Source organism: Temnothorax longispinosus, chromosome 2 (genome assembly GCF_030848805.1).
Source record: "Temnothorax longispinosus isolate EJ_2023e chromosome 2, Tlon_JGU_v1, whole genome shotgun sequence".
NCBI classification, from domain to species: Eukaryota; Metazoa; Arthropoda; class Insecta; order Hymenoptera; family Formicidae; genus Temnothorax; species Temnothorax longispinosus.
In genome coordinates this window covers 2,395,883-2,419,749 of record NC_092359.1, presented here as the reverse complement: position 1 = coordinate 2,419,749, position 23,867 = coordinate 2,395,883, and the positions used below count along the sequence as shown (strand labels likewise).

At 40.2% G+C, this 23,867-nt stretch overlaps 1 protein-coding gene across 2 annotated transcripts in view; it reads right to left on the bottom strand.

Moving 5' to 3' along the window:
- Positions 1 to 477: 477 nt before the first annotated feature.
- The window catches only part of LOC139808960 (ribosomal protein S6 kinase alpha-5), a 36,981-nt gene continuing 13,591 nt past the window's right edge, over positions 478 to 23,867 (bottom strand). For both annotated transcript variants that reach the window (XM_071771515.1, XM_071771514.1), the window contains exons 2-7: positions 7,337 to 7,411; positions 6,735 to 6,953; positions 6,166 to 6,281; positions 5,831 to 6,031; positions 4,990 to 5,427; positions 478 to 4,872 (exon numbers count right to left, since the gene is read on the bottom strand). In XM_071771515.1, coding sequence (XP_071627616.1) covers positions 3,247 to 4,872; positions 4,990 to 5,427; positions 5,831 to 6,031; positions 6,166 to 6,281; positions 6,735 to 6,953; positions 7,337 to 7,411 — 2,675 coding nt within the window. In that variant the 3' untranslated portion in view covers positions 478 to 3,246. The remainder of the gene's footprint in view (positions 4,873 to 4,989; positions 5,428 to 5,830; positions 6,032 to 6,165; positions 6,282 to 6,734; positions 6,954 to 7,336; positions 7,412 to 23,867) is intronic.

Here is a 23,867-nt window from a genome sequence, read left to right as displayed (position 1 = left end):
GGCCGCGTCCGGCGCCGACGACGCTCGAGTGTGGCCAGGGATGGCCGCGGGGACGGCCATGCGGGCCAATCGCGTCGCGAGTAATCGAGAAGACGTTGAATAGAATTCAGGCGGAATGGTTGAATCTCGATTAACGAACTTTTCGGTACAATTTAAATCTGTGCTCGTTTTAATTTACGTTTAATAAGTGATAGCTATCGGGCTTTGTAGAAATAAAGTACGTGTAGAAATAAACCGATTGCCTATTAATCTCTACATTTCTTAAGAAATTATTTTTAATAAAGAATTTATTTTCAGGATACTGATGATAAGGATTGTCTGACATAAAAATACTTTCACATAAATTATAAATTTTTATAAACTGTAACGAAATTAATTCTTCAAAAATAATCACTTTCACAATTAAGAATTTATCGCGAGAGTAGCCTTTTGATAGTTTCAAGTTGAATGGTGATGGTTCAAAAATAAGAAACTGCGTTTTATAAATAAATATTGTATTATGATATATTTTAACAACCAGTGGTAACAAAGGTAGGTGTCTCTTTTACGTATTTATAGCAACAGAACAGCACTCTCGTATGGTACAAGCTTCGGACCTGTATAACTGTTCATTTATATTTATATTAATATATTTGTATGTACATATATATACATTCTTTGAACCCTGAAAGGGTTCCTAACGTAACAATATATTCTTAGAAAAAAATTTGTTCTGCAGGCAACCGATGTAACTTATAAAGTTTACGACTTTAGATGACTTTTATGACTCTAAAACATATATGCATATGTATATACGTATACATACATATGTATATTACATGTATACACGTATGTATATATATCATATATGAATAATATGCATATATGTATATATGTATATATATCTCTCCTTGTTAAAGAATATGATTCTCTAGCGACACGATATATTAAATATATAGATATAATCTGTTACATCATCTTTGCATTTTAGATATCTATATATATAATAACTATTATCATATACATGTTAAATTCGATAATATCTCACGTATAGCTTCTCTCCGCTACACACCGTGCTTTATTTGGTTTAACAGAGGAGTGTCGCTTCTCAGTCATCTTTGGTAGAAGCACGCACGCATGCTTTTCTTTCTGCATAACGCTATCTCGTACAAGATAACACAAAACGTTACTCAATTAACGCGTCTGTTCCCTGAGTTGATATACAACCGCATTTCAGTCTTTACCATTTTGTTACTTCATCTCTCACAGCAATTATTACACATTGATTAAGACAATCGTCTCACTAGTATAAACACAGCAATATCTAATAAAACGAAAAGAAAGTTTAAGGCCGGAAACGTTGCTTCTTTTCATAAATCCCCTGTCATGTGAAACAAAAATTTCTTCTTCTTCTCACATGATTTGTGTTTTAAAACTTGGAAAAATGTAGTACAAACGACAAAGGGGATAAAACCGAGATAATTTACAATTCATCGACAAACTAATTCCTTCACTTATATAAGTCAATAATTAGTCAACTCCCGAATTATGAGAAATTACATCAATCACGAATTAACGATAACACATTAGATCACAAAATTATAATAATCTGACTTAATTAAATCTAATTCATTTTCTCATAGCGCTCTCTGAATTCTTTATCGCAACTCATTCATTTCCCATCATTCTCAAAATTGTCACATATGTCAAATACTACGCAAATACATCCAAGTGTGTGACGAGGTTTCTTACGAAAAACGTTAAATACTGAATAGAAATTCTTTTCGATTTTATCTTATTATCTAGTCAATAAACATCATTTTTTTGTTATATAATAGTCATCTGTAAAAATTAATTTAATTTAACAGAATATTTAACGCATGCTTATATAAACAAAAAATTTTCTTTAAGTTGTATAAAAATGTGTCTCTCGTTATTCTCAATAACACTATCCGTAAAAGAGTGCTTAAGTTATATAATTTTCTTTTTTTTAACAAATCGTACTTTTTTTAAATATGTTATTTTCCTCTTTTTTTCGTTATTGAGGTACCACTGGTAATAATAGTTGCTTTTGTTATCTTCGCGTACTCACGCGTCATTTCAATTACATTAATATCTTTAATGTACTCATAGTTAAATATGAGTTTTTGAGGCACATTCACCACATATACACTCGTCTTAAGCAATCGCTAAAATTTTCTTCGTATTGGCTAGTTAATCGCTGTCGTCATCCCTATGATTATCGATCGCAGAAGTGACGTTTGGAAGAAAATTTTAACGGAAGTGTGTAATAAGTTATAATAACTTACAACGTTTGTCGTCCTCGCACTATAATCACAGACAATCCCAGTTTGACGCAACAAAACGATTCACCATCTTATTCGCATCCGCCTACTTACATTTCTCTGTCTCCCTCACTTTCCGATAGCGGTAATAAAAATAAAATTCTGTACATTGCGCAAATCCCCGCGGAGAAATGTTGATACTTTGTTGAGACCCTGACCACAGTGATATAATATCGTGTTATACACGTCCACTTCTGGTATCTATTCAATATATTAAATTCATCATCGTAAGAATGCACTTTTCAATTATATAATTATTCAGATAAAAAATGGACCAAGATTTAGAGAAGATGGGATGGCATAGTCATGTTATAGCTAGTCATATATCTATGTACGATATCCTAAAACTCTGGTGAGATAGGAATGATGCGATGTTCGCGTCCAAGATGAACGCAGAAGGCAGCGGTGTTATATACCGTGTAAAATGCATAGGAAACAAGGTGTGAATTCATTGGAGCGTTACTGGACCAAGCATGAGGCTCCTGGATGATCACCGCGGCCATATTGGATTCTTACTATCGAGGCGAAGAAAACACCCAATTTTGTTGTGCATGCCATTTTCAAATAAAAAGACATTTCAATAAAACATCACTATAGATATGAAAACGTTCCTTAGGGCGGCGGTGTGGTCTAGTGGTAGAGCGCCAGACGCGTAATCTGAGGAACCAGGTTCGAGTCCACTAGAGCCATGAATCATGGAAAAGTTTTTTCCGAAAAAACTGCGCCCCTCCGTGCAGATGCGGAGAAAACTGGGCTCCGTCTTTCGGAAGAAGAAATAGCACGCACAACAAAATAGGTTGTCAACATGTCACAAAGAACAGAATTCTCCATTGGAGAGTTCTAATTTCTGCGGCGACGGTACGTTGCCACCGTCAACGCAGAGTTCTCGGCTGACCATCCAGGAGTCATAAGTAGGAAAACTCTACTCGACTATAATCGTGGCGAGCCGTTTCGGCCGCTTACCAGCTTTATGTCTCCTATCGACGCCTCTTTCGTCATGCGCGGCCTGCGAGGACGACTCGAACGACTCCGTGGAATTGTCAGAACCTATATCTTTGTCCGAATTTATTATCTGTTCGAGTTTACGTTTTCGCGATCGGGTCATTGGCCCGCTACTACTGCTGCCGCTAGCCTCGCTGTCAACATCATGTCGATGTCGATGATGCTTCTTCGTCGGAATCACCTGTTGACAAGATGAGTCGTGGTCAGCGTGGTTGCGTTTGGCCCGCTTCTTCGCGGTCCGCTCCAATTCCTGCAGAAGCGAGTGTCTTATCGAGGAATTCGAGTCGGAAGAAGAAGACATGGAACTCAGGTACTCGTTAACAACTTCGTCGTTAAAGTCGAAGACGCTTGGTGACGAGGTGGAAGTGTTCGCAGCGCTCGCCGTAGCGCTTGGTAGTTGCAGCAACTGAACTGACGACGGACTCGAGGAGGAGGAAGAAGACGGTCTCGACGTCGAGGAACTGGAATTGGAACGTTTGTGCTTGCGACGCTGAGCCAGCTTGGCGGCGTCGACCGCGCGCAATCGGAAACCCTCGCGATCGTGGACTGACGTCGAACTTGTGGCTACCGCGCTGTCCGCGTGAACAGTGTCAGTGACGGGCGTTACCGGGAGAATCGTCGTGTCATGCATTGTCAACCACGGATGGTACACCAGAGAAGCCGCGGTAAGTCTGTTGTTAGGCTCGATCATCAGCAGACCTTTCATCACTTGCTTCGCACCGGGGGACACGTGACTCCAAGCCTCACCGTCGAAATTAATCTCACCGGCTTTGATGCGCATCGCCACGTTAGGTGTGTCCGTGCGGAAGGGTGGGTTGTCGGACAACAATGACAACATGAAATACAGAATAGTCCCCAAGGACCACATGTCGCAGCTCTCGTCGTATTCTTGGTTGGCCACAACCTCCGGAGCGGCGTACGGAAGCGTGAAGCAGGGCGTGTGCAGTGGCTCACAGCTGTTCTTCATTCTGGCGAATCCAAAGTCAACTATTTTCACCGACGAATCCTCGCCTTGGTGCACGTACACGATGTTCTCTGGCTTGAGATCACGATGCACCACGCCGCGCGAATGCATATACCGCACCGCGGACGCCAATTGTCGCATCACTCGCTTCGCCTGCCGTTCCGAGAATGGCCGCGGTCGTTGCAACAATTCCCCGCCCGAAAGCAATTCCATCACGATATACGTGTGAAGTCGATCATGGTGGACGTCTATTAGTTTCACCACATTCGCGTGACGCTGGCACGCACGCAACAGACTCTCCTCCCGGCTGCAATCCACTCGCCTGCTGACGATCTTCACGGCGTACTCCTGCTGGGTCTTGCGGTTACGACACCGTCGACAAATCGAGAAGCTGCCATCGCCCAAAGCTGGTCCCGCTTGGTCTAGCTCGTACGTCTGGAAGAACGTGGACTCCTCGAAACACGTGCTGAGCAGGTCGGACAACAAAGGCCGTTGCGAACTGGTACCTTCCTCGCCACCGAAGATATCTCTGCTCACCACGTTGTCGGTGAACAGTACCGAAGGCGCTACGTACGAATAACCCTGTAAAATCATCCAAGTGAGAAATTTTCAAAATAATTAATAAAACCCGCGATTGTAACGGGATATAATTACATATTTGTCCCGAGATAATAACAAAAAAAAATTAAAGAAGCCTACCCTGAAATGTTTATCAGGGTAGTCGCCATCAACGACCGCCGGGCTGTCAACGGCAACGTTCATCTTCGTGAATTCGTCTGAAAAATTGCTGGTGTCCAATTCGTGCGAGATTTTGGGAACCAAAGGCGGCTTGATCTGTTTCTTTTCCAGACCCTCCCAAGTGAAGGCCGGTGCCGCGTCCATGAAGAAAGGATGCTCCTTAAGCTCTTTAGCGTCGCGCGGTCCACCGCCCAATCTCTGTCGTGGGTCTTTGACCAGCAAGCGGGTGATGAAGTCGCTCACGTTGGCACTCATGTGGCTCGGCATCGGCGGCGGATCGTTCTTCAATATCCTCCTCGAGATTTCCTGCTGGTTGTTCTTCTCGCCCTCCACCGTAAAAGGCGACGCACCGGTCAGTAATTCAAACGTTAGCACGCCCACACTCCACCAATCGACAGCCTATGAAAATGCCATCTCGATTGTAACAGATACGTTTAAACGAGTATATACGTGACTGTATTACTGTTAATTATGTCCAAAGTACAATCGTATCTCGTCTTTTACATGTTATTATATACTTTTATGTAATTTATATACTTTTATACGTATAATTTTTAAGTATATGTATCTTTTTGCTTTTTGAAAATTTAATTTAATAATTAATTTGTTGCTTCTTAACAATGAAATATTATATATAATTGTAATGTAATTATACGTATAATAATTCACGTATTATATAAATTGAATTGCATAGTTAGGGAAATATAAAACAGATAGTGAGAAAAGGAGCTGCCAAAGCGGATACGGGGATGAAATAACACGCGGGTCGGTAACGCGGAAAGGTAGAAAGGTTTCAACTCACGATATCGTGGCCGTTCGGGCCCGCCTTTACCACTTCCGGTGCCATATACTCGATGGTTCCGCAAAACGAGTAAGTACGCGCGTTACCGTTCCTCTCATGCGGTAGGAACTCTTTGCTGAGACCGAAATCTGTCAACACGAGGTGCCCTTCCTTGTCCAAGAGTATATTCTCGAGTTTGATGTCCCGATAGATTACGCCAAGCTGTAACATGAAACATCAAACAAAATTCATGTAGATTTGGTTTAAATCTCCGTTCAGTTCATCGCGGACTGTTTTTCCGTCAAGGAAAAATCTCGTTGTCTGTGCGCGCATAACATTATTATATTAATACGTACATCATGAAGGCGCTCTAGCGCCAAGATAATTTCGCCGATATAAAATCGTACTGCGTCCTCCGTGAAGCAGTCGTGCTGATACAGGTGCGTAAACATTTCACCGCCGGCGACGTATTCTGGAAATAGAAATAAATATCTTGCATATTCGAAATTCTATATTCTCTACGTGAGAAAGAAACGGAGCAAACTGTTCTTCGTCGCGTTATCCAGTAATGTGACACGCGACAGACGAAAATGAAGGGAAAGACATCTCTTATTCTATCCGTAATATAAGTATGAAATTTTACATATATATGGCTATACCAAATATTTTCTTTTATCCATTTATATAATATCTGTTACTTTCTCAAAAGTAAATAATTTTTTTAAGAGTAATTGTTTATTATTTTGCAAAGGGGAGATATTAACTTCCATCATCTATTCAGTGAAATTTAATTTGGGACACACATACGCGTAATATTATTATGTTCTTTCTTTTTTCATTATTTATCGTTGTTTATCCTTTCTCTCTCACTGATAGATCTGTTTATTTCTTTTTCTTTTAGTTTCAGTTCCTCGCCGAGTCTCACCCAAGATCAAACAGAGTTTGTCGTCCGTTTGAAACGCATAGTAGAGAGTTATCAGGAACGGGCTGTCCCTGATAGCCTCCAGAATTTGCCGCTCGGACTTGGTGTGCTCCGTCGTCTTCTTCTTTTGCACGATGGAGGCCTTCTTCAGCACCTTCATGGCATAGAGCCGTCCGGCGTCAGCACCGGTCCTCTTTCGCACCAGGAAAACCTTGCCGTAAGCTGTGCGAAAACAAAACGATCGACATTAAAAGCGTGACACGCGTCGCAGTTTAGGGAAGTTAATAATAACGGAGATCGAGAAAAATATCCGATACGGAAAAAACAGTGCGGCCGTAAAAAAAAGTATCCAAAATAAAAAATCGGAAATCAACTTACGCGTACGCAGTGTAAAGAGAGAGGTTTAAATTTGATGCCTCTGTAACGGTACAAAATATTACAGCGCCCGTTACAAATGATCCGAGGGTTATTACCGTTACCGATAGCTTGAGTATTACTTATTTCCGATATTGTAAGTATATTATGATCCAGATACGGATACAAATATTGTCAGACGTTACTGGGCCACGTTTCGAAAAAGACATTTCGTCGAAGCGCTCTCTCACCTCCGGTGCCAAGGACTTTCAGCAGATCGAAGTGTGTCATGTCCACTTTCTGGCTGCTGTTGTCCGCTAGATTTACTGTAACAGAAAAAAATGACAATTTCATCAGAAAGGTTGGCATCCAATAATATCGATTGCGACACCCGTTATATTCTGGCAATTCGGCAGGATCGTTGCGGATCCCCGCTCGCGTGCTCGCGCACCGTGAAGCGGCTTTTACGAAATTTATGTAAAAGAAAAAGAACCTCTCTCTGAAATCGCGAAAACCCCTGCGCGAGCTATACCCGGTGATCCAGTCGAACGCGCGAGAGAGAGATCGAGAAAGTAATATCGTTACGAAATGCTGAAAACAGTCGAAATTGCGAGCAAAGCCCGAAATAATTTCGTGTATTTCCGCCTAATGACGTTTGCTTAACCCTCGGTGGTCACGATTCTTTTTTTTTTTTAATATTTTTTAAAGAAGTTTTTTTTAACACGATGCTACTCAAAAAGTTAATATTTTATAATGAGAATACGTTCTACAATGTTTAAACTTATAATTCTGGAACTTTTTGCGATCCACATAAACTGTTAGTTTTTGAACAGCATGCAGCTGTTTGAAAATTGGTTGGGGTCACTTTGACCTCGTGTGACTACCGAGGGTTACAAAAACAGGAGCACACACCGTGAAAAAGACTCTTTCAATAAAATGAACTCTCAATTTGAGCTTCGCCGAGTGAGTCTAACGGCCGAACTGGAGTATACGCTAATTAACAATTTCTTCATTCCTAACGGTCACATTCTCTCCCCAACGTGCAACGTTCGCGTTCCTCGGCGACGACGTGCGGGTTGTCGCGCGGTGCGCGGGTTCCCAGACGCCGAGGGGGGCGAGGAAAGGGAGAGATTGCGGACGTTGTGACGCGCGCGAGGCTGACAAGGCTTCTCTCGCGAGACAATGAGGTTGCTCCTGGCATTCATTTTTCTCTCGACGCCGCCGCGTACGACGGGAGAGAAAGAAGGAGGAGGAGAGGAGAGGAGAGATAGAGGAGAGAGAGAAAAACGTTTCTCGGCGCGTTCGTCGCGTGGACGACGGGGAGCGCGGAATGGAATGCCGCTTATTCGACGTGTGACACGCGAAGGTACGAACACCTGCGAACACGCGGCTAATATATCGGCAGGTGCGACGACGCCGCGAATGCACACGTGAGCGATTCGCCGCCCGTTGCGCCTCGTCTCGCCTCGCCTCGCTCACGCGTGGTTTATCGCGATAGTTCGCACAACAAGAAACACATGTCGCTTGTAATTGAAGCAACGAACTAATAGTCTAATGCACCTAAAAACGAAGGGAAAACAAATTCGTATGAAAATTACGAGAATACGTGGCGTTAAGCGCCGCACTGGTTTCGCGCGAGTTTTCAAGCCGCGGTGCCTTTTCATATGCAGCATGCCGTAGCAGCAAATCAGTTACGTGACCAAAATTTAATAATAATAAATATATTGTATGTCTCACTCAATACCATTTTTTTTCTTGTTATGACAGAGCTATGTGACAGGAATGTTTTTTTATTAGGAATAATTGTGACTACTTATTGTGACTGGAATCAACAGAGTACGTGTTCTCTTTCAGCTGTGCTGGTTAGCTGTTGGTTCAGTTGAACTTCACGGCGATGAAGCAAAATATCCAGTAAGAAATTTTCAACCAGTAGCAGCGAACTACTGCGGCAGAATGCCGTGCATGAAATGGTATAAGTACCTTTAGACATTCATATATTCCGAGGCAGCGGCGTCGCGATTACTTACGTTTCAGTTACCGCGTTACATAATTCGCGAAACAACTGTATCTACTCCGGCGAACGATAAGAAGCCAGACCGGTAACGATAATGACCAGTAAATAATGCATAATAACGATTTTATCGTTATTTCTTTCTTTCGTTGTCCGCCATTTACTGTCAATCGGCATCGCCAAGAGGAAACACGCTCGTTTCGGTTTTGATTCCCCGCGCGCGAGAAAAACAAACGCCGCTCGTAATCGGAAAGGAACTGTGAATAATTGACGAGGTAAAAATATAAATGAGAGTAAAATTCCGCGGCGCACACGATCGAGATATTATAGTCTCGCTCGCGATATGGAATCTACTTCGACTCGGTTAACGTCCATTTCTACCAATGTAGATTACCTTTAATCTCGTTTAACTTACTTTTTATCTTTTTTTCACTCTAAGAACTAGAAAAAAAAATAAGAAGTAAGTTAAACCAAGATTAAAATCAACATTGGTAGAAATGGATATAAATATGTTCGCGTTTAAGTAATATCTACTTGCAAAGGATACGTTTAAGATTTATACGTCATATCGCGGGTAACGAGCACATCATGTGGGGAAAATTTCAAGGGGACAGCTGGGATTCGCGCCCGATTCCGGGGGGTGGCCACCCAGAACGCGAGTCTTTATCGTCGAGACCACCTTTAAACCGATTCAAGCAGGCTTGAGCGTTGAAGCTGCACGTGAATTAAATTGTACGTCGTAAGTCGGAGCGACTCTGCAAAGCAGACATCCGTGCGGAGTGTCCCAGAACTGCAGCTTTCTTTCTGCCAGCCACGACGAGCAGCATCGACCTGATCGTCGACCTAATCGCGATCTCTTACCCCAATTTCGAGCCACTTGCATAAATGACTATCATCTACCGAGTAATGTCGCTTTACGTTGATGGATTTTGCCCCGTATCATTTGTATACACGTGTATCTTTGTTATACTTTTGTCTGTCCTTCGCTTATCTTTCCTTATCTTTTATTATCTACCTCTTTATTGCGAAGTAATTAAGTGGGTCACAAAGTTCACGGACAATCGGAATCGAGAGAGAAAAAGAGAGAGGGGGATTTATGCAATATCTTCCGTGCTTATAATTTTATCTCTTGACTATTAAATTCGTAGTCAGTTTAAGTAAATTTTAAACCATTCCTAGGTCGCCATTGCTCCTGCTCAAAATAATGTCATTAATTTAATTGAAACAATGTTAATTTAACTAAATCAATGGAGTTAAAATAATACTGTTTTCCATTAAAATAATAAATTTCGACATACATGGTAGTTTAAATTAACAAAATGCTATTTAACTCAAGATATTAAATTTTATACTTCAATATTTAACAGTGTTTCCGCGAAACTATATGTTATTCATGTCGAAAATAATGAAAAATACGCGATAAGATTCTCGACGTTCAGGGAATGAAATCTTAAGAGAACGGCCCCGTGGCTATATATTAGGAAAGGATGACTAATAAGGTTACCCCTCCATCGAGCTCATTTCGTTGACTCATTCGACGGTAATGCAAAAAATGGGAATTTCAAGATTGTGGCTACGGCAGCAAGTGGGTCACGATTCTGTTACGGAAATTATAAACGGCGTTGCCACTTTCACTTTTGCATCTTCGCGTCTCTATATCCTTTCGCGGATTTTTTTTTTCTTTTTTTTTTACGCCAAGAGAGAAACCCATTTCTCGGTAGGGAAACGGCGAGCGAAGCCGGAAGATCCAACGGCTAAATCGGTGCGAGGAAATCATCGCTGGAGGGTTAATGCGATCTCACCGAGACCGTGCAGAAATCTCCGATACTCGTTAAAACCTGGGTGTACAAATCTCTTGCGCCATTCAGATAGTTCAGGACTAATCCTCCGTAGAAGTTCTCACGTTAAATAATTTATTCTTTTATATAATGGTTTGACCATCTAATTAAGTCATCTCTAAAAATCCTCGTCGTAACAAGAGCATAAGACACGTGTAGCCTAACGAATCGCATAATTCATCAAGATTTAATTAGTATCTCAATGCCGTTTCGGAATCGCCTCAAACTGTTTTCGAATTGTTAAATACTTGAGAATGTTCTTTTTCAAACGTAGCAGAGTAAATTATCATCAAATATTCCTAATCTATAAACAAATCGGAGTATCAATGAGTAACTAGGTCGCAACTAGGTGAACCAACATTTTCTCGAGAACAAAATGGATCTGAAGAATATTCCACGATTGCGTAATCGCGGCACGAGAATCGAGAACAGGTGACTATAGGCGGTGAAAGCACACGGCTACACAGCGGACGTGGTTCGCGGAGAGGTTCGCGAGGCTCGGGTGAGGCCCGGGCGTCATTCCGGGCGTCCCCGGCCCTGACTGCCAGAGCCCGAGAGAGAATGCATGTCAAGGTAGCGTAGGAGATTCGCACCAGCGCGGCGTACGCATGTACCTATCTACGTACGTATATACGTACCTCGCGATTATCGCGAGCTCGCGGATTCGCGCACGCGACTAGCGCAAACTAGCGCAAACCCTCCGCGCAAAGAGAATCACGGACGTGGAATGACCCACTTTGCCGGAGGTGCGAGTCAAGTTCGCAGGGGACCTCCTCGCGTGCTCCCGAGGACGGTGCATCTCGTCGAGAGACGACTCCCGATTCCCGATTCCCCTTTAGCTCCGATCTCCGATTCGGCGACGGCGGCCTCCTTCGAGCCGGCTGCTTGCCGACTCGAGACGAGGCGAGTTTCGCCTCTCCGTTACCTCGGAACGGCATTCCGGCCCCTCTCGCTCGCGTGAATAATGAGTTCCCTTTTTCTGACGCCCGACTGCACCGAGGGAAAAACAATCGGAGAAGGATGTGTACCGTAATCTCGCGGTGCCGGGGATGCCAATTTGCGAAATTGGCCTCGGTGCAAGAAGCACCTCGGCAGATTTTCGTATCCGTCTCTCTCTTCCTCTGAAGTACACACCGTGTCTTTTTCTCCTCGCTTTATAATGCATTAGATTAAGCGAAATGAAAGAATTTTAACGACGATCCCTCTCCTTCTCCCTCCTCCTTCACCGGTCGATTCCCGTTACCTTGTGACTGAGAAAGCGAGATTAGGCGATTCAGCGTCCGTTTCGAGTTCCAAGACGGTTCTCAAGGCTCCTCCGGCGTTTCGTGTCATATTCCGGCTTATTACATAATAGATGGAGATTCCATCGAGTTCCGCGGTTTCGCCGTGGCCGCCGGATGTCTTGATTTTCTTCGAAACGACCGCGCGGAAATCGTGCGGAAAATATGGGAAGAGGGAGAAAGAGAAAAAGGACCCTCCCCACCGTTATCGTACAATTTGCGACGGGCGTACCCACGAGCGCGACGGTGCGAGATACACCGTCGCGGAAGTTCCGCTTTTGTCTGACCCAGATAGTCGGCATTCACTCGCTATTTCGTAACGGGACCGACTACTTTCTTTCGCCAGCCGCGACGTCGGCTCGACTACGCGTGTATGCACAACAGCGTGTGTGTGCGTGTATATGTATGCGTGCATGTGATAGCAGTGTGCACGAGAAATCTCTTCCCCCGGTCGTCCCCTGCGCTCGTCGCTCGGAGCGTTGCGCCCGAACTTTTGCCCTTCGTGACTGAGGAATTTCTGTGGCAACACACGGGGGAATGCCCGTTTTTCAAGTATCGACAGGTTCATTCGTTTATCAATATGGGCTCGACGCCGCGATATTGAAATTAATGAAAAGTGTCGACGTAAAACGTCGATTAGCTGCAGCATCGATTTTGTAGTCATACATTGTTAAATATATTAAAGTTACATATTGAGTTAAATAACATTTTGTTATTTTTAAGTACCATGCGTGTGAAAATTTATTATTTAAACACAAAACAATATTATTTTTCAATTATTGGTTTAGTTAATTTAGTTAGTTGGCGTTTAGTTAATTATTAGTTTAGTTAATTGGCGATATATTGAGTAGGAATAATGGCGACTTGTAAGAATAGTTGAAAGTGACTCAAATTTTGAATATAATTTGACACTATAAATTTGATAGTGTAAGAATTGATCGCAGATAGACGATCGTTTCAAAAGTGCTATGTATATATGTCCAAAAATTTAATTTGCTAATTAATTTTATTATAATTAATTTTATAAACAAAGTCAATTACAGATTTTATCGGCAAAGCGTGTCGCTGAATACGAATTGTTATCCCAAAATCGATATTTCCATCTTGACCGAGTAAAACTTTATAACGCTATGAGTAAAACAAATGGCAAAGTGTACCCGAGAAATTAAAAAGTAATAAAGAGAAACTCTCTTTTCAATAAATTCCTAAACATTGTGTAATTAAAAAGAAAAATAAAATTATTCTTTACAAAAATAGCGACAAAAATACTTATAATAAAATCCGTAATTGGCAATCAAATTGACATTATTCCGCGAGAAAATGTTTTTCTCCTTTCCTCGTCAGATTCTTGACAAACAAAGAATCTGTCCTATATAGTCGCAGATTAATTAATATATAACAATAAGACAAAAAGAATCTGTTACGTGCCGCGGTCATTCCGTAATGCGAACAACAATTGCATAAACAGGCCACCGGGATCTACCCTTCGCGACGTTAACGAAAAACGAGCGGACGGCGAGGGAAGGCGGGGGAACCGCGTGGCCGGTATACCGTGGCGCAACCGTTACTTGGTACCGTACTGCCTCGGTGCTACATACATTCCACCATTCTACTCGTGGCGACCGTGGCTGCAGCGCGGCACGTGTGGGGCAGTACACGTGCGGCTCGAGAGAGAAAGAGAGAGAGAGAGAGAGAAAGAGGGAGAGAGGTTACGTCGAACGGTAGCGGTAGCAACCGCTGCCTCAATTAATTGAAACGACATGGAAACGCCGCGCCGCGTCGCAAGCATAAGCGGGGAAATCGAACGGATGGGCACGGCCGAGCACGAGGCTCCATTCATCGCACAGATCAAAACTATCTTCTCCGTTCTTGTCGCGGGATTGAGAAATTCGACGAGATTGAGAAATTCAACATCCCCCGGAATTCCCCGCGGATTCCCTGAGAAACTCCCTCGAGGAGAATCATTCGCGAATCGGGGGGCGAAAGTGAGCGCGACGAAGAAAGCACTTTCGAAATGTCGTCCCTAATCTACATTTACATCGATAAAGACGGTTCTTCGACGGCGAGAGATATGTTTAACCACGTCGAATATTTTATTTCTCTCGCGAAGAATTCAATAGGCCGCATATCGCGCTACGATTTCACCAGGACACTGTCATTGTTCCTTTCACGTCTTTTCTTTTTATCGCGCTTCCATATGAGAACTGATACAAGAACTGACACGAAAGTAGCCGTGGGGGACACCCGTGATAAGATCAGCGGCGTTGCGCTCTTCTCGTGCAATAATCTCTTTCAAGACGTTCGATTACCTCGGGAAACACCCGATACGGACGAACCGCGGCACGGGCCGCTCCAGATATCCATTCCCGTGTTTATCGGTTTAATATCGTGCACGACGGAGGGGGAAAAGGGGCACGCTTGATATTGATCTGTTGCGATTTTATATTTAGACCTTACAACTTACAACTCGCGCCGGATCGGCTTGTTTACTCGCCGGTACACATCTCGACCGGCGCGGCGGCGGCGGGCAAGAAAAAATAGTCCCCGTCGACGATCGCGCCGTGCCAACAACGGGAGATCCCCGCGAGTCCATGAACTCGGGACTCCTCGACTGACGAAAAAAAAGTCGTGTTGAAACGGTAAATATAAGTATGGGACAATGCGTTAACGCATACACGTAAACACCGTAAAAATATGTTTTGCGTTGTTGCTTTTGAGGTACATTTTAGTCCTCCTGGCGCTATTTCCGACAGGCATTGAGAGCGACGCGTGTATTTTGTTAGAGAAGAAGGCCTCACACGCGAGGAGAAGCCCTCGTTTAATAAGTAGACTCTTTATCAAGAATCGTTTTTACTAATGTCGTTAATCGCTACGCGTTCGCAGTTCGTACCGAATTAACCGCAACTAAATTGAAATCAATTAAAAGAAATGTTGACAGATCTGAACAAACGTAAGTGCCTAACGTATATATAGATTGCAAAGGATAGAAAGCAAGTAAATTCATGTTCAAGATAGAAGACTATAAGATAATCGTGATTATACACAACATGTATTATTTTCTATCTAATTCGAAAGGAAAGAAAAATAATAAGTTTCGACTGCTTCTGTACAAGGTGATTTTTACATATAAATACATTTGAAAATGCAAATAAGCTTTTTACAATGCCGATCTAAATGCTACAGTCTTCAAGATTAGCATAAAAGATTAATATATACCCATGAATTGTCTGGCATCAATCAATAATAACAAAAAGACGTTACGACCGCATCAAAGATCAAGTGTAAAAACATGGAGATTCTTCCTAATCATTAACCTTGCATGAAAGACATTAATCGTTGATAACGTATAAATGTAAACGTGCAGATTCAGCGAGGCGACATCCTTGAAAAACGTTCCGCGTCTCAAGTTTAAATGGCTAAGCGATTTTATGATTAGAACACTCTATCTGCGCTTTAGATAAATATATCCTATATCAATTGCGACTTCCCAAAATATAAAATAGTAATTTAATAAACAATTAACTAATGTAGAAGCTATAATTGTATTCCGTTTCTTTTTTATTATTAAAATATCACATTTATTTGCCCTCGATTCTTCACTGCCTTGGAGAAGGACGCTAAATCGTCGCGCGTAATTTTTAACCGCATATATATGTTAACGGCTTCGACACACTTATCCGCTACACTTTCATCTGCATACATTTATTTGCGCATTTTATTATCCACACTTTTTTGCCCGTGAGAAGATACAATCAGGTTATTATCGCGAGCAGTTTTTACATCGACGGCCGTTTTAAACCTTGGTGTCATCGTCGATGGAACGCATTAGCATTGACTAAATTAGCGATCATGCGCGAAGTGTGTGCCTGTACGCGGCGCATGCAAGCGAGACACAGTCGTGTCGCATTCGTTTTTTCTAGGGGCACGCGAATATTAGACGCGTACCTGGCTCCTAATGCAGATATTTTGCATGACAGTGTGCCACGTGGACGGTCACGCAGACCCCCCCATCCCTATAAGCAAAAATAGCGTGCGGATTGCTCCGTGCCGCGGATTGCTGTTTTATCCGAGAAATTAACATACCAGATGATTTTTACGACGAACTTAGTTATCGTTACCCGATAATTTCCGTAATTGCATTATATACAAACTTTCGACTTTTGTTGCAGAACTGGTTATGCTAATTACGTACAGCTGCTCTTCTGCAAACCGTAAAATTTTTGCAATTTTTTTATGTTAAGTTGGAATATATCAAGTAGAATATATATCTTAAAGAGGAATGCATTAAATTGACGATCCAATGCGCACGAGTAAATATTAAGACAATATTTCTTTTTCTCTTACAAAGGACATTTAATCACGCCGGCATTTATTTTGCATTGATTTCGTGCGTGAAATTAATTGAGCAGCAAGCGAGAAGTGATAAAAATTTCCTCGTTCGGCCGTATCGTTAAACGAATAATAAACAACATCATTCAATTATATATAATGATGAAATATCTGTATGGGTAACGCGAGTTTTCCAGATATAGTGTGGCAGTGTCCCTGATCCGTAATAATCGATGATAAGCGAACTCTTCCGTTTTCCTTGTATTTCTCGGAGCGAGTGAAATTGGTTTTTAGTGTGGCGCGTAACTCGTTTAGTAAGATTTCGCGTGTTCCGCGAGAGTAATGTGCTCAGGAGCATGCATATTACTTTCACATTTCACTTCGGCCAGTTTCGGCTCGAGAACTCTTGTGTGTGTGGCGCAAACAGAAAACCTTTTTCCAAAATTTAATCCCTATACGTTAATTCTCCCGTATTTCGATCGCGAATAATTAGCGCTTCGTAATTAAGCTTATTGTTCGTTATTTTATTATTCGTATTTTATTGAATTATTCCAGAACGTATCGCGTTCCTAATTGACGAAATAATAAAATGCATATATAAATAATTGACAAATGAAATGTATAATATAGATTAGTGCGTATATATATGTAAACAAAAAGTAGTATAAAAGAAGAAGGAAATAAATAGTCATTTAATGCGTTTATGTGTTTAAAATTGGGTTTATTAAAGTTTAATGTCGCGTGATCTTATATATATTGTATATATTATTTTGCACATTTATTGCTTTACATTGTATTTGTTACATTGCTGTACTTCTTTTGTTTAAAAATAAAGAATTATTTTGTCATGGAGAAAGTATATAGACGATATATATAATTTTTCTGTCAAATGTATAAAGACTGAGACATGATCTCACTTTTGAGATACATTTTCTATTATTTATAACTATAATTAATTATTAAGACCAAATACAATACACGTTAATACAAAAAAGTTATGTATTTTAATATCCAGCACTTAATCAATGCTGCAAATTTTTTTACTTTTAACGGTACGACTGTCAAACAAGTAATATTCGAAGCCAATAGAGTTCGATTAAAAATAGAAATTTAATGGAAAGCTCGCGAATAATTAATGATTACTATAGGTAGAGAAAAAATTGACGTGTGGGCGCCAAATTAAGTAGGCCACGTGGCACATTTCGGTTCTTGGCATCGATAACGGGAAAAACGGTTCTAAGGTCGCCACGGAATCGCGACGGTTATAGCACGAACATCGATGGTATCTTTCCATTTAGAATTTATTATTTAGCACTGTGTCTCCAGAATTCTTCTAGATATTCTTCCATTTAGACTGAAGACATATTCGTAAAAATGGTCGGAATCTCAACTTAAAGAGAAACAAGAATTTTTGCTGTCACGAATATATGAGAGATAAATTTTACTTTCGTTTATCTCTAAAAAGTGAAAGTTATATCGTTTTGCGAGAATATTTTTAATTATTAAAACAGTCTGTTAATTACGCGAGAGAAGCTCTTGAGAGAAACGATTTAGATTTAGAGCGTATTATATACGATTATTACATAATGCAGCTTTTTCAAAAACTGGTTAAGCTAATCCGTACAAATTGGCCGCTAATTGTTTGGGTACTCGTGTTGGCGGTGTGCACGAGCGTCCTGCAAAAATCCCTGAAAGCGTCTAAATTTAGCAATTCGCGTATGCATATAGCACCAAGCATCTTTCTATTTATAGAGCCCGCATCGCGCATGTGTTCATGTGTACTCGACAATAATCGCATTCGACCGTACTACATTTGTGACATTGGGATTTTGCTCGGGTCGATTGGTTCTGAAATGCATTTTTACAACAATTTGCGAAGAAAAATGTAATTAAAGAAAGAAGAAAGGCCTGATACAAAAATAAGGGTATTAGACAGATTTTGGAGAAAGAAAGTTTTAAAGTGAAATGGAAAAAGATAATGAGAAAGTCTTGACAATTTTTCTCTGTGTTATATAGATCGAAGTTCTCCATCGCTGTATTAAATTATTAACGTTTGAGGTAAATGCACAACAACCAACGTATTTGCATTTTAAGTTATAAGTGATTCAGTATATTTCTTGCTAGTGCGTAAAAAAAAATGTTAATCCTTGACAAATAATTGTATCAATATTAATCAGAATATCAATCGAAATGGAATATCGGGAGATATGAGGATAAATCTTACAATTAGTGCCATTCTTCTAAGATTAATTTTATTTAATATCAATGCGATTATACATTCTTCAATCAGATAAATAACTTTTAGTCTCGCTGAATAAATATTTATTTATCAATGAGATAATTGCAGCATATTGCACGTGTATGCTAAATAACTAGTTAGTAGACGATTAATTTAACATTGTGGAATACACGTGTGTTATACGATTTACAAATTGTAAATTTAAATTAGACACTCGAATTTGTATTAATGTCTTTCCGAAGGATAGCTTTCTATATGCACAGAATACTTATACATTTGCTGCCGAACTCTGCGACATTTTTTAGGCTTCTGAGATATATACAGTTTAGATTCGAGTGTTATATTTTTTATTTTCTATTAAAATCGCATCGATTTCTCTCGAAAAGAGACGTCGAGCGAGAGATCGGAGAAGAGGTTTATTTTTGATTTATCACATGTGTGAATAAAGTTATTTATAACTTCAGTTTATAACTTGAGTCAATGAGAAATCTAATATTGTCCGATCGCAAACTATATGGAGATCGATTACACGTTCCAGTGACTGGAAACCATCCGCCGCGTCGCGTCGGAAAGATCTGCAATCGCAGTCTGAGAATCACTGCATCACCATCACGTAACACATTCACCGACACGTGCGCACACTTATAATCATCGCGGGGACATTATTGTGCGGTGTATATCGCGTGATAAAAATATCTGGCAGCGATGCTTTAGTAAGGCAGTGAGTTTCGCGATCGCGTCGCTGAGCGCGGAAAAAGAATTTGCAACGCCTTCGGAAATTCAGAGTCGCTCGCGCGTTCGACGGAGCGAACTATTATGCAATATTAACGCGTTCGTAAGGAAAAAAAAAAAGAGAGAAAGGGGGAAGAAATATTATAGATAAGGAACGAGGGGGAGAAATGAGCCGTTGTGTTGCCACGGTCCCGAGAATTCCCTACCTGGAAGGTTAAAATATTAAACGGTCCGAGCGAATTATTCTCGTTATCAATTATTCGCGTCGCCCCGACGACGACGACGACGCTGGCTGTGTCCGTTGTCGCGGATGTTCTTGCGCGACTTGTCGATAAACTCGGTGATGCAACGGGAGAGAGAGACAACGCGGGTGACATGCACGTAATACGCGGTACGTACGTTATGTCACCGCCGTTGCCGCGGAGCCGATATGGCGGCCGGCTTTCCTCTGGCATAATTACGCCGTGAGGCGAATTAATATTTAAGTGTCGCGACACGCGCGGGGCTCCTATGCGAAGTGGGAGACGCTCAGCTATTTACCGGGAGGAAAATAGACTATATAAGGATTAATCTGGGGGTTCGCCCTCATATTGATAAACTGCTATTTAATAAATCAAACCGTTTTTTTTTTTCATGAAAGTTTCTTAAAATAAACCTCTCGGAGAATTTTGTGAATCCCCCATATCTCTCTCTTTCTCACGCGCGCGTGTGCGTTATACACAATGGTCCTGGGTTCGTTATTATCTTAATTAATTCGTTATCTTATTCGATAAGCAATGAATACACTTTTCTATTTCTGAGACGTTATATATTTTTAAGATATCTTGCCACTATAGCGTAATTCGAAAATAGGCACGAGCAACAACGGAGCATTGTTAAAACTATGGCACCTGATTAATTTTATTATTTATAGCGAGCGCAAATTGACAGATTTATTGTCAATTTTGAGCGGAAAAACCGACACGAGACTTAGAGTTCCCAAGAAATCGGTGACTCCTAAAAATTTGTCGGGTCAGCGTTCTCGACATTCCTTACACGTTATACATACATAAAGCTCGCAGAAATATGCTCGACCTCCAGACAATGTTTTTTCACGCGATTCTCTACCATATAATTTCCTCTCTCTTTTCTCTTTACATTTTTTTTCATGCTTATTATGTTATTATATACATATAAAGCTCCTCCATTCACAAATTCATAATAATAATATAATTTAGAAATATAAATATTAGTAAATTATAATAAATCGATATTATTTTATATATAATAAATTGGACCAATACATTTTATGACATATATAATTATTTATAATAAATATTTAAATGTATTATCTACATATTATTCACATTAAATTTTATTATATCAGAAGAGGGAGAGAGAGAGAGAAAGAAAGAGAGAGAGAGAGAGAGGAGGTCTTTTTATTTATAAACTTTTATTTTTATCCATCACTTACAAAGTGAAAATTATTTTTAGCCTTTCATGAAATTTTGCGTTCTCATTTCAGACAGGAAAGATTTTCTGAATACCATCAGGTCTCAAAAAGAAAACAAAGACAACAAAGAAACTTAATCGGAATGCATCCTAAGGGTTTGATTTATGTGATCCCTTGTTTTGACATTCTCTCTTTCTCTTTTTTCAGAAAAATTTTCTTTGAAATTTTTTTTTAAACTTAACAAAATACTTGAATTCTCAAAGAGACTTCAAAACTACAAAGCTGAAATTTTTATAATTTATAGCCTTCCTTTTTTTTGAAACTGATGCCGAATGTTTTCTTAATTGTTTCGTATTTTATATTATAATAATATATATAATTAACAATTATTAATTAATTATGAGCAGTATAAAATAAGAATTAATATACTATAATAAAGTAAACAACATTATTTAAAAAACATTATTTATGGCGTTTAAATCGGAAGGGATTTCATTTTCGCAAATAATTTTATAACTTAAGGCTTAAATATCAGATTGCTAGGAAAGTTCTGGCCGTTTCAGGATTTGACGAAAAATCTGTTCACTGGAACATTCGCAAAATTTCTACCGAAATCTGCCTGAGCGTTGGCGAAAGGTCATCGATGCGGACGGTGTCTACTTTTTGAATTAATCAACTTTTGGTTTTGTACAAAATAAACGTTCATGGTATGGGTTCCCAAGGCGGCCAGAACTTTCCTAGCAACCCAATTAAAATTGTAAATGTCAAAAATTAAAAAAAAGCTGTGTCCGACTGACCTGTCTTGGCCATCTTGCAGAAAAAAATTGAATCACGTAAGTTTCACAATGTCAAACAATATCACAATACTAAAACTTTTTTGAGTTCTGGAAGAAATCGAAAAATCCGTTTTCGCGCATTGCCTCTCCCTCCGCCTACGATAAACGGAAATTCTGCTGTAGGAACCCGAATTGAGAAGAGGCCACTTTTAGCCCGTTCGATAACGGCTTTCCTGCAGCGTAGTGCATTCGCGACAGTTCAGGTTGCTTTCCACTACACGTGCACCGGTCGACTGAGGCGAACCGGACTGGCCGCCGTTAAAATTTCTAAAGACCTAATAGCTGAAATTGTCCCCACCATTCAGAACTTTTCCTATCTTTAAGGGCCTAACTGACACAATGACACAAGTCTTGGAAAATTCTATCCCCTCCGCTCACCGTACTGCGTTAGAGCTTCTCTGAAAATTTCCAAGAATCTACCTGATTCCCCCACTACTCATTATATCAAGTAAGTTTTCTCTGAAGAAGAAACCCGAAACGGTTCTACGGAACTTCATAGGATATTTAAGCTGCCGATGTGCAACTAATCGAACTCACTATTAGAAGACTTGAAAAGATTAATTACACTGGATATATCGGACGTAATAACAATTTTTTTTTTTACATTACAAGAGTTGAATTTTTTCTTCAAATTCTTGAAAAAGTTATGTGCACCATATTACAGCTGAATATTTTATACATTTCAATCTTTAATCCTACTGAAAGGCATATTTTGTGCCGAGTTGTCGAATCGCCTTCGTTGCAAACAAACATTGAAATCATTTTCGCGCGACTCTGACATCGAAATCCATACACGCAGAGCTATATCAACCAATTATTTGCTTTTATCATCTTCTCTTATCTCGAAGCAGTCAATACGCGCTATGTCATAATGGAAAGACCAACGATAACTATGTACTGCGATTGTCCACAATCATGAAAATGTGAAATGTTGCATCGAAAGCGAGAAATTTGTTAAACAACTCGGCGATTAAACTGTCGTCCATTGCAATTGATTAAAATGTAAATAAATTCGACTGCTTATCGTATGAAGAGCTGAAAATTGGATAAAAGATATAAAAAAAAAAACATTCTTAAATTAAGATTCTTCAACAGATTCAAAATCGAGTCTTTGTCAGAATTTTTATTTCAATTTTAAAATTATATGTAACTCCACAAAACTTTATATTTCAAATAAGCAATTCCTATACATCAAAACTTGTAAAACTTGATAACATTGCCGTATATCGTGCATCGATTAATCTTTACATTACTTGAATAAACATGTTACAAAAGCAGCTTAGAAATCGTGCCCATAAAACTAACGTCCATCGTATTAACCGTATCATAAAAATGTGATTAACAATTAGGTTCATATCAACAATTCTGAACGGCATAGCAATCTCTCTTCTTCTCTCTCTCTCTCTCTCTCTTCGTTCGAAACGAAGATACGCAAAGTTGCGCAAAAATCTCGTCTTTTTATGGCCTAATAATTCCTCGCTTGATAAATGGCGTGTGGCCGCATAATTACGCGCTCAATAATTGAAGTATTTGCTGGTCGAGCGAATATTACAATACAGCGTTTTCGGTGGAGAAACTTTCGTAATAGAAACAAGGCAAATATTACGCCACTGGATGTATCGGGTGTACGTACGTAACCGTACTCGGTACCTCTGAGCAAGATAATCGTATATCGCGTCGCATCGTTGAAAAATATTACAGCACCGTTCTAAGTTTACGATGAATTGCCGTGTACTTGCATGAAGAGAACGACCAGACGACACTTCCGACCTATCACATTTTTATCCTTCGCATCTAATTTCTATATACTTTTCTGATAAAAATAAAAAGGAATTGTGTGCAAGGGACGTTCGTCAAAGATATTCATTTCGGTACTCTTTCACTAAAATTATATTTTATTATAAGCTCAATTAAATACTCAAATTTAATTATTAAACTCAAATTTATTTAAGTCTTCGATGCTCAATCTGGCGAGATCTCTTAATTTCAAATTGCGATGTAATGTTAGTCAGTCGCATTGTTAATCGCTAAAATCCGTTCGCGTGCCCGAGGGGAACAAGGAAAAATACATAAAATATACATAAA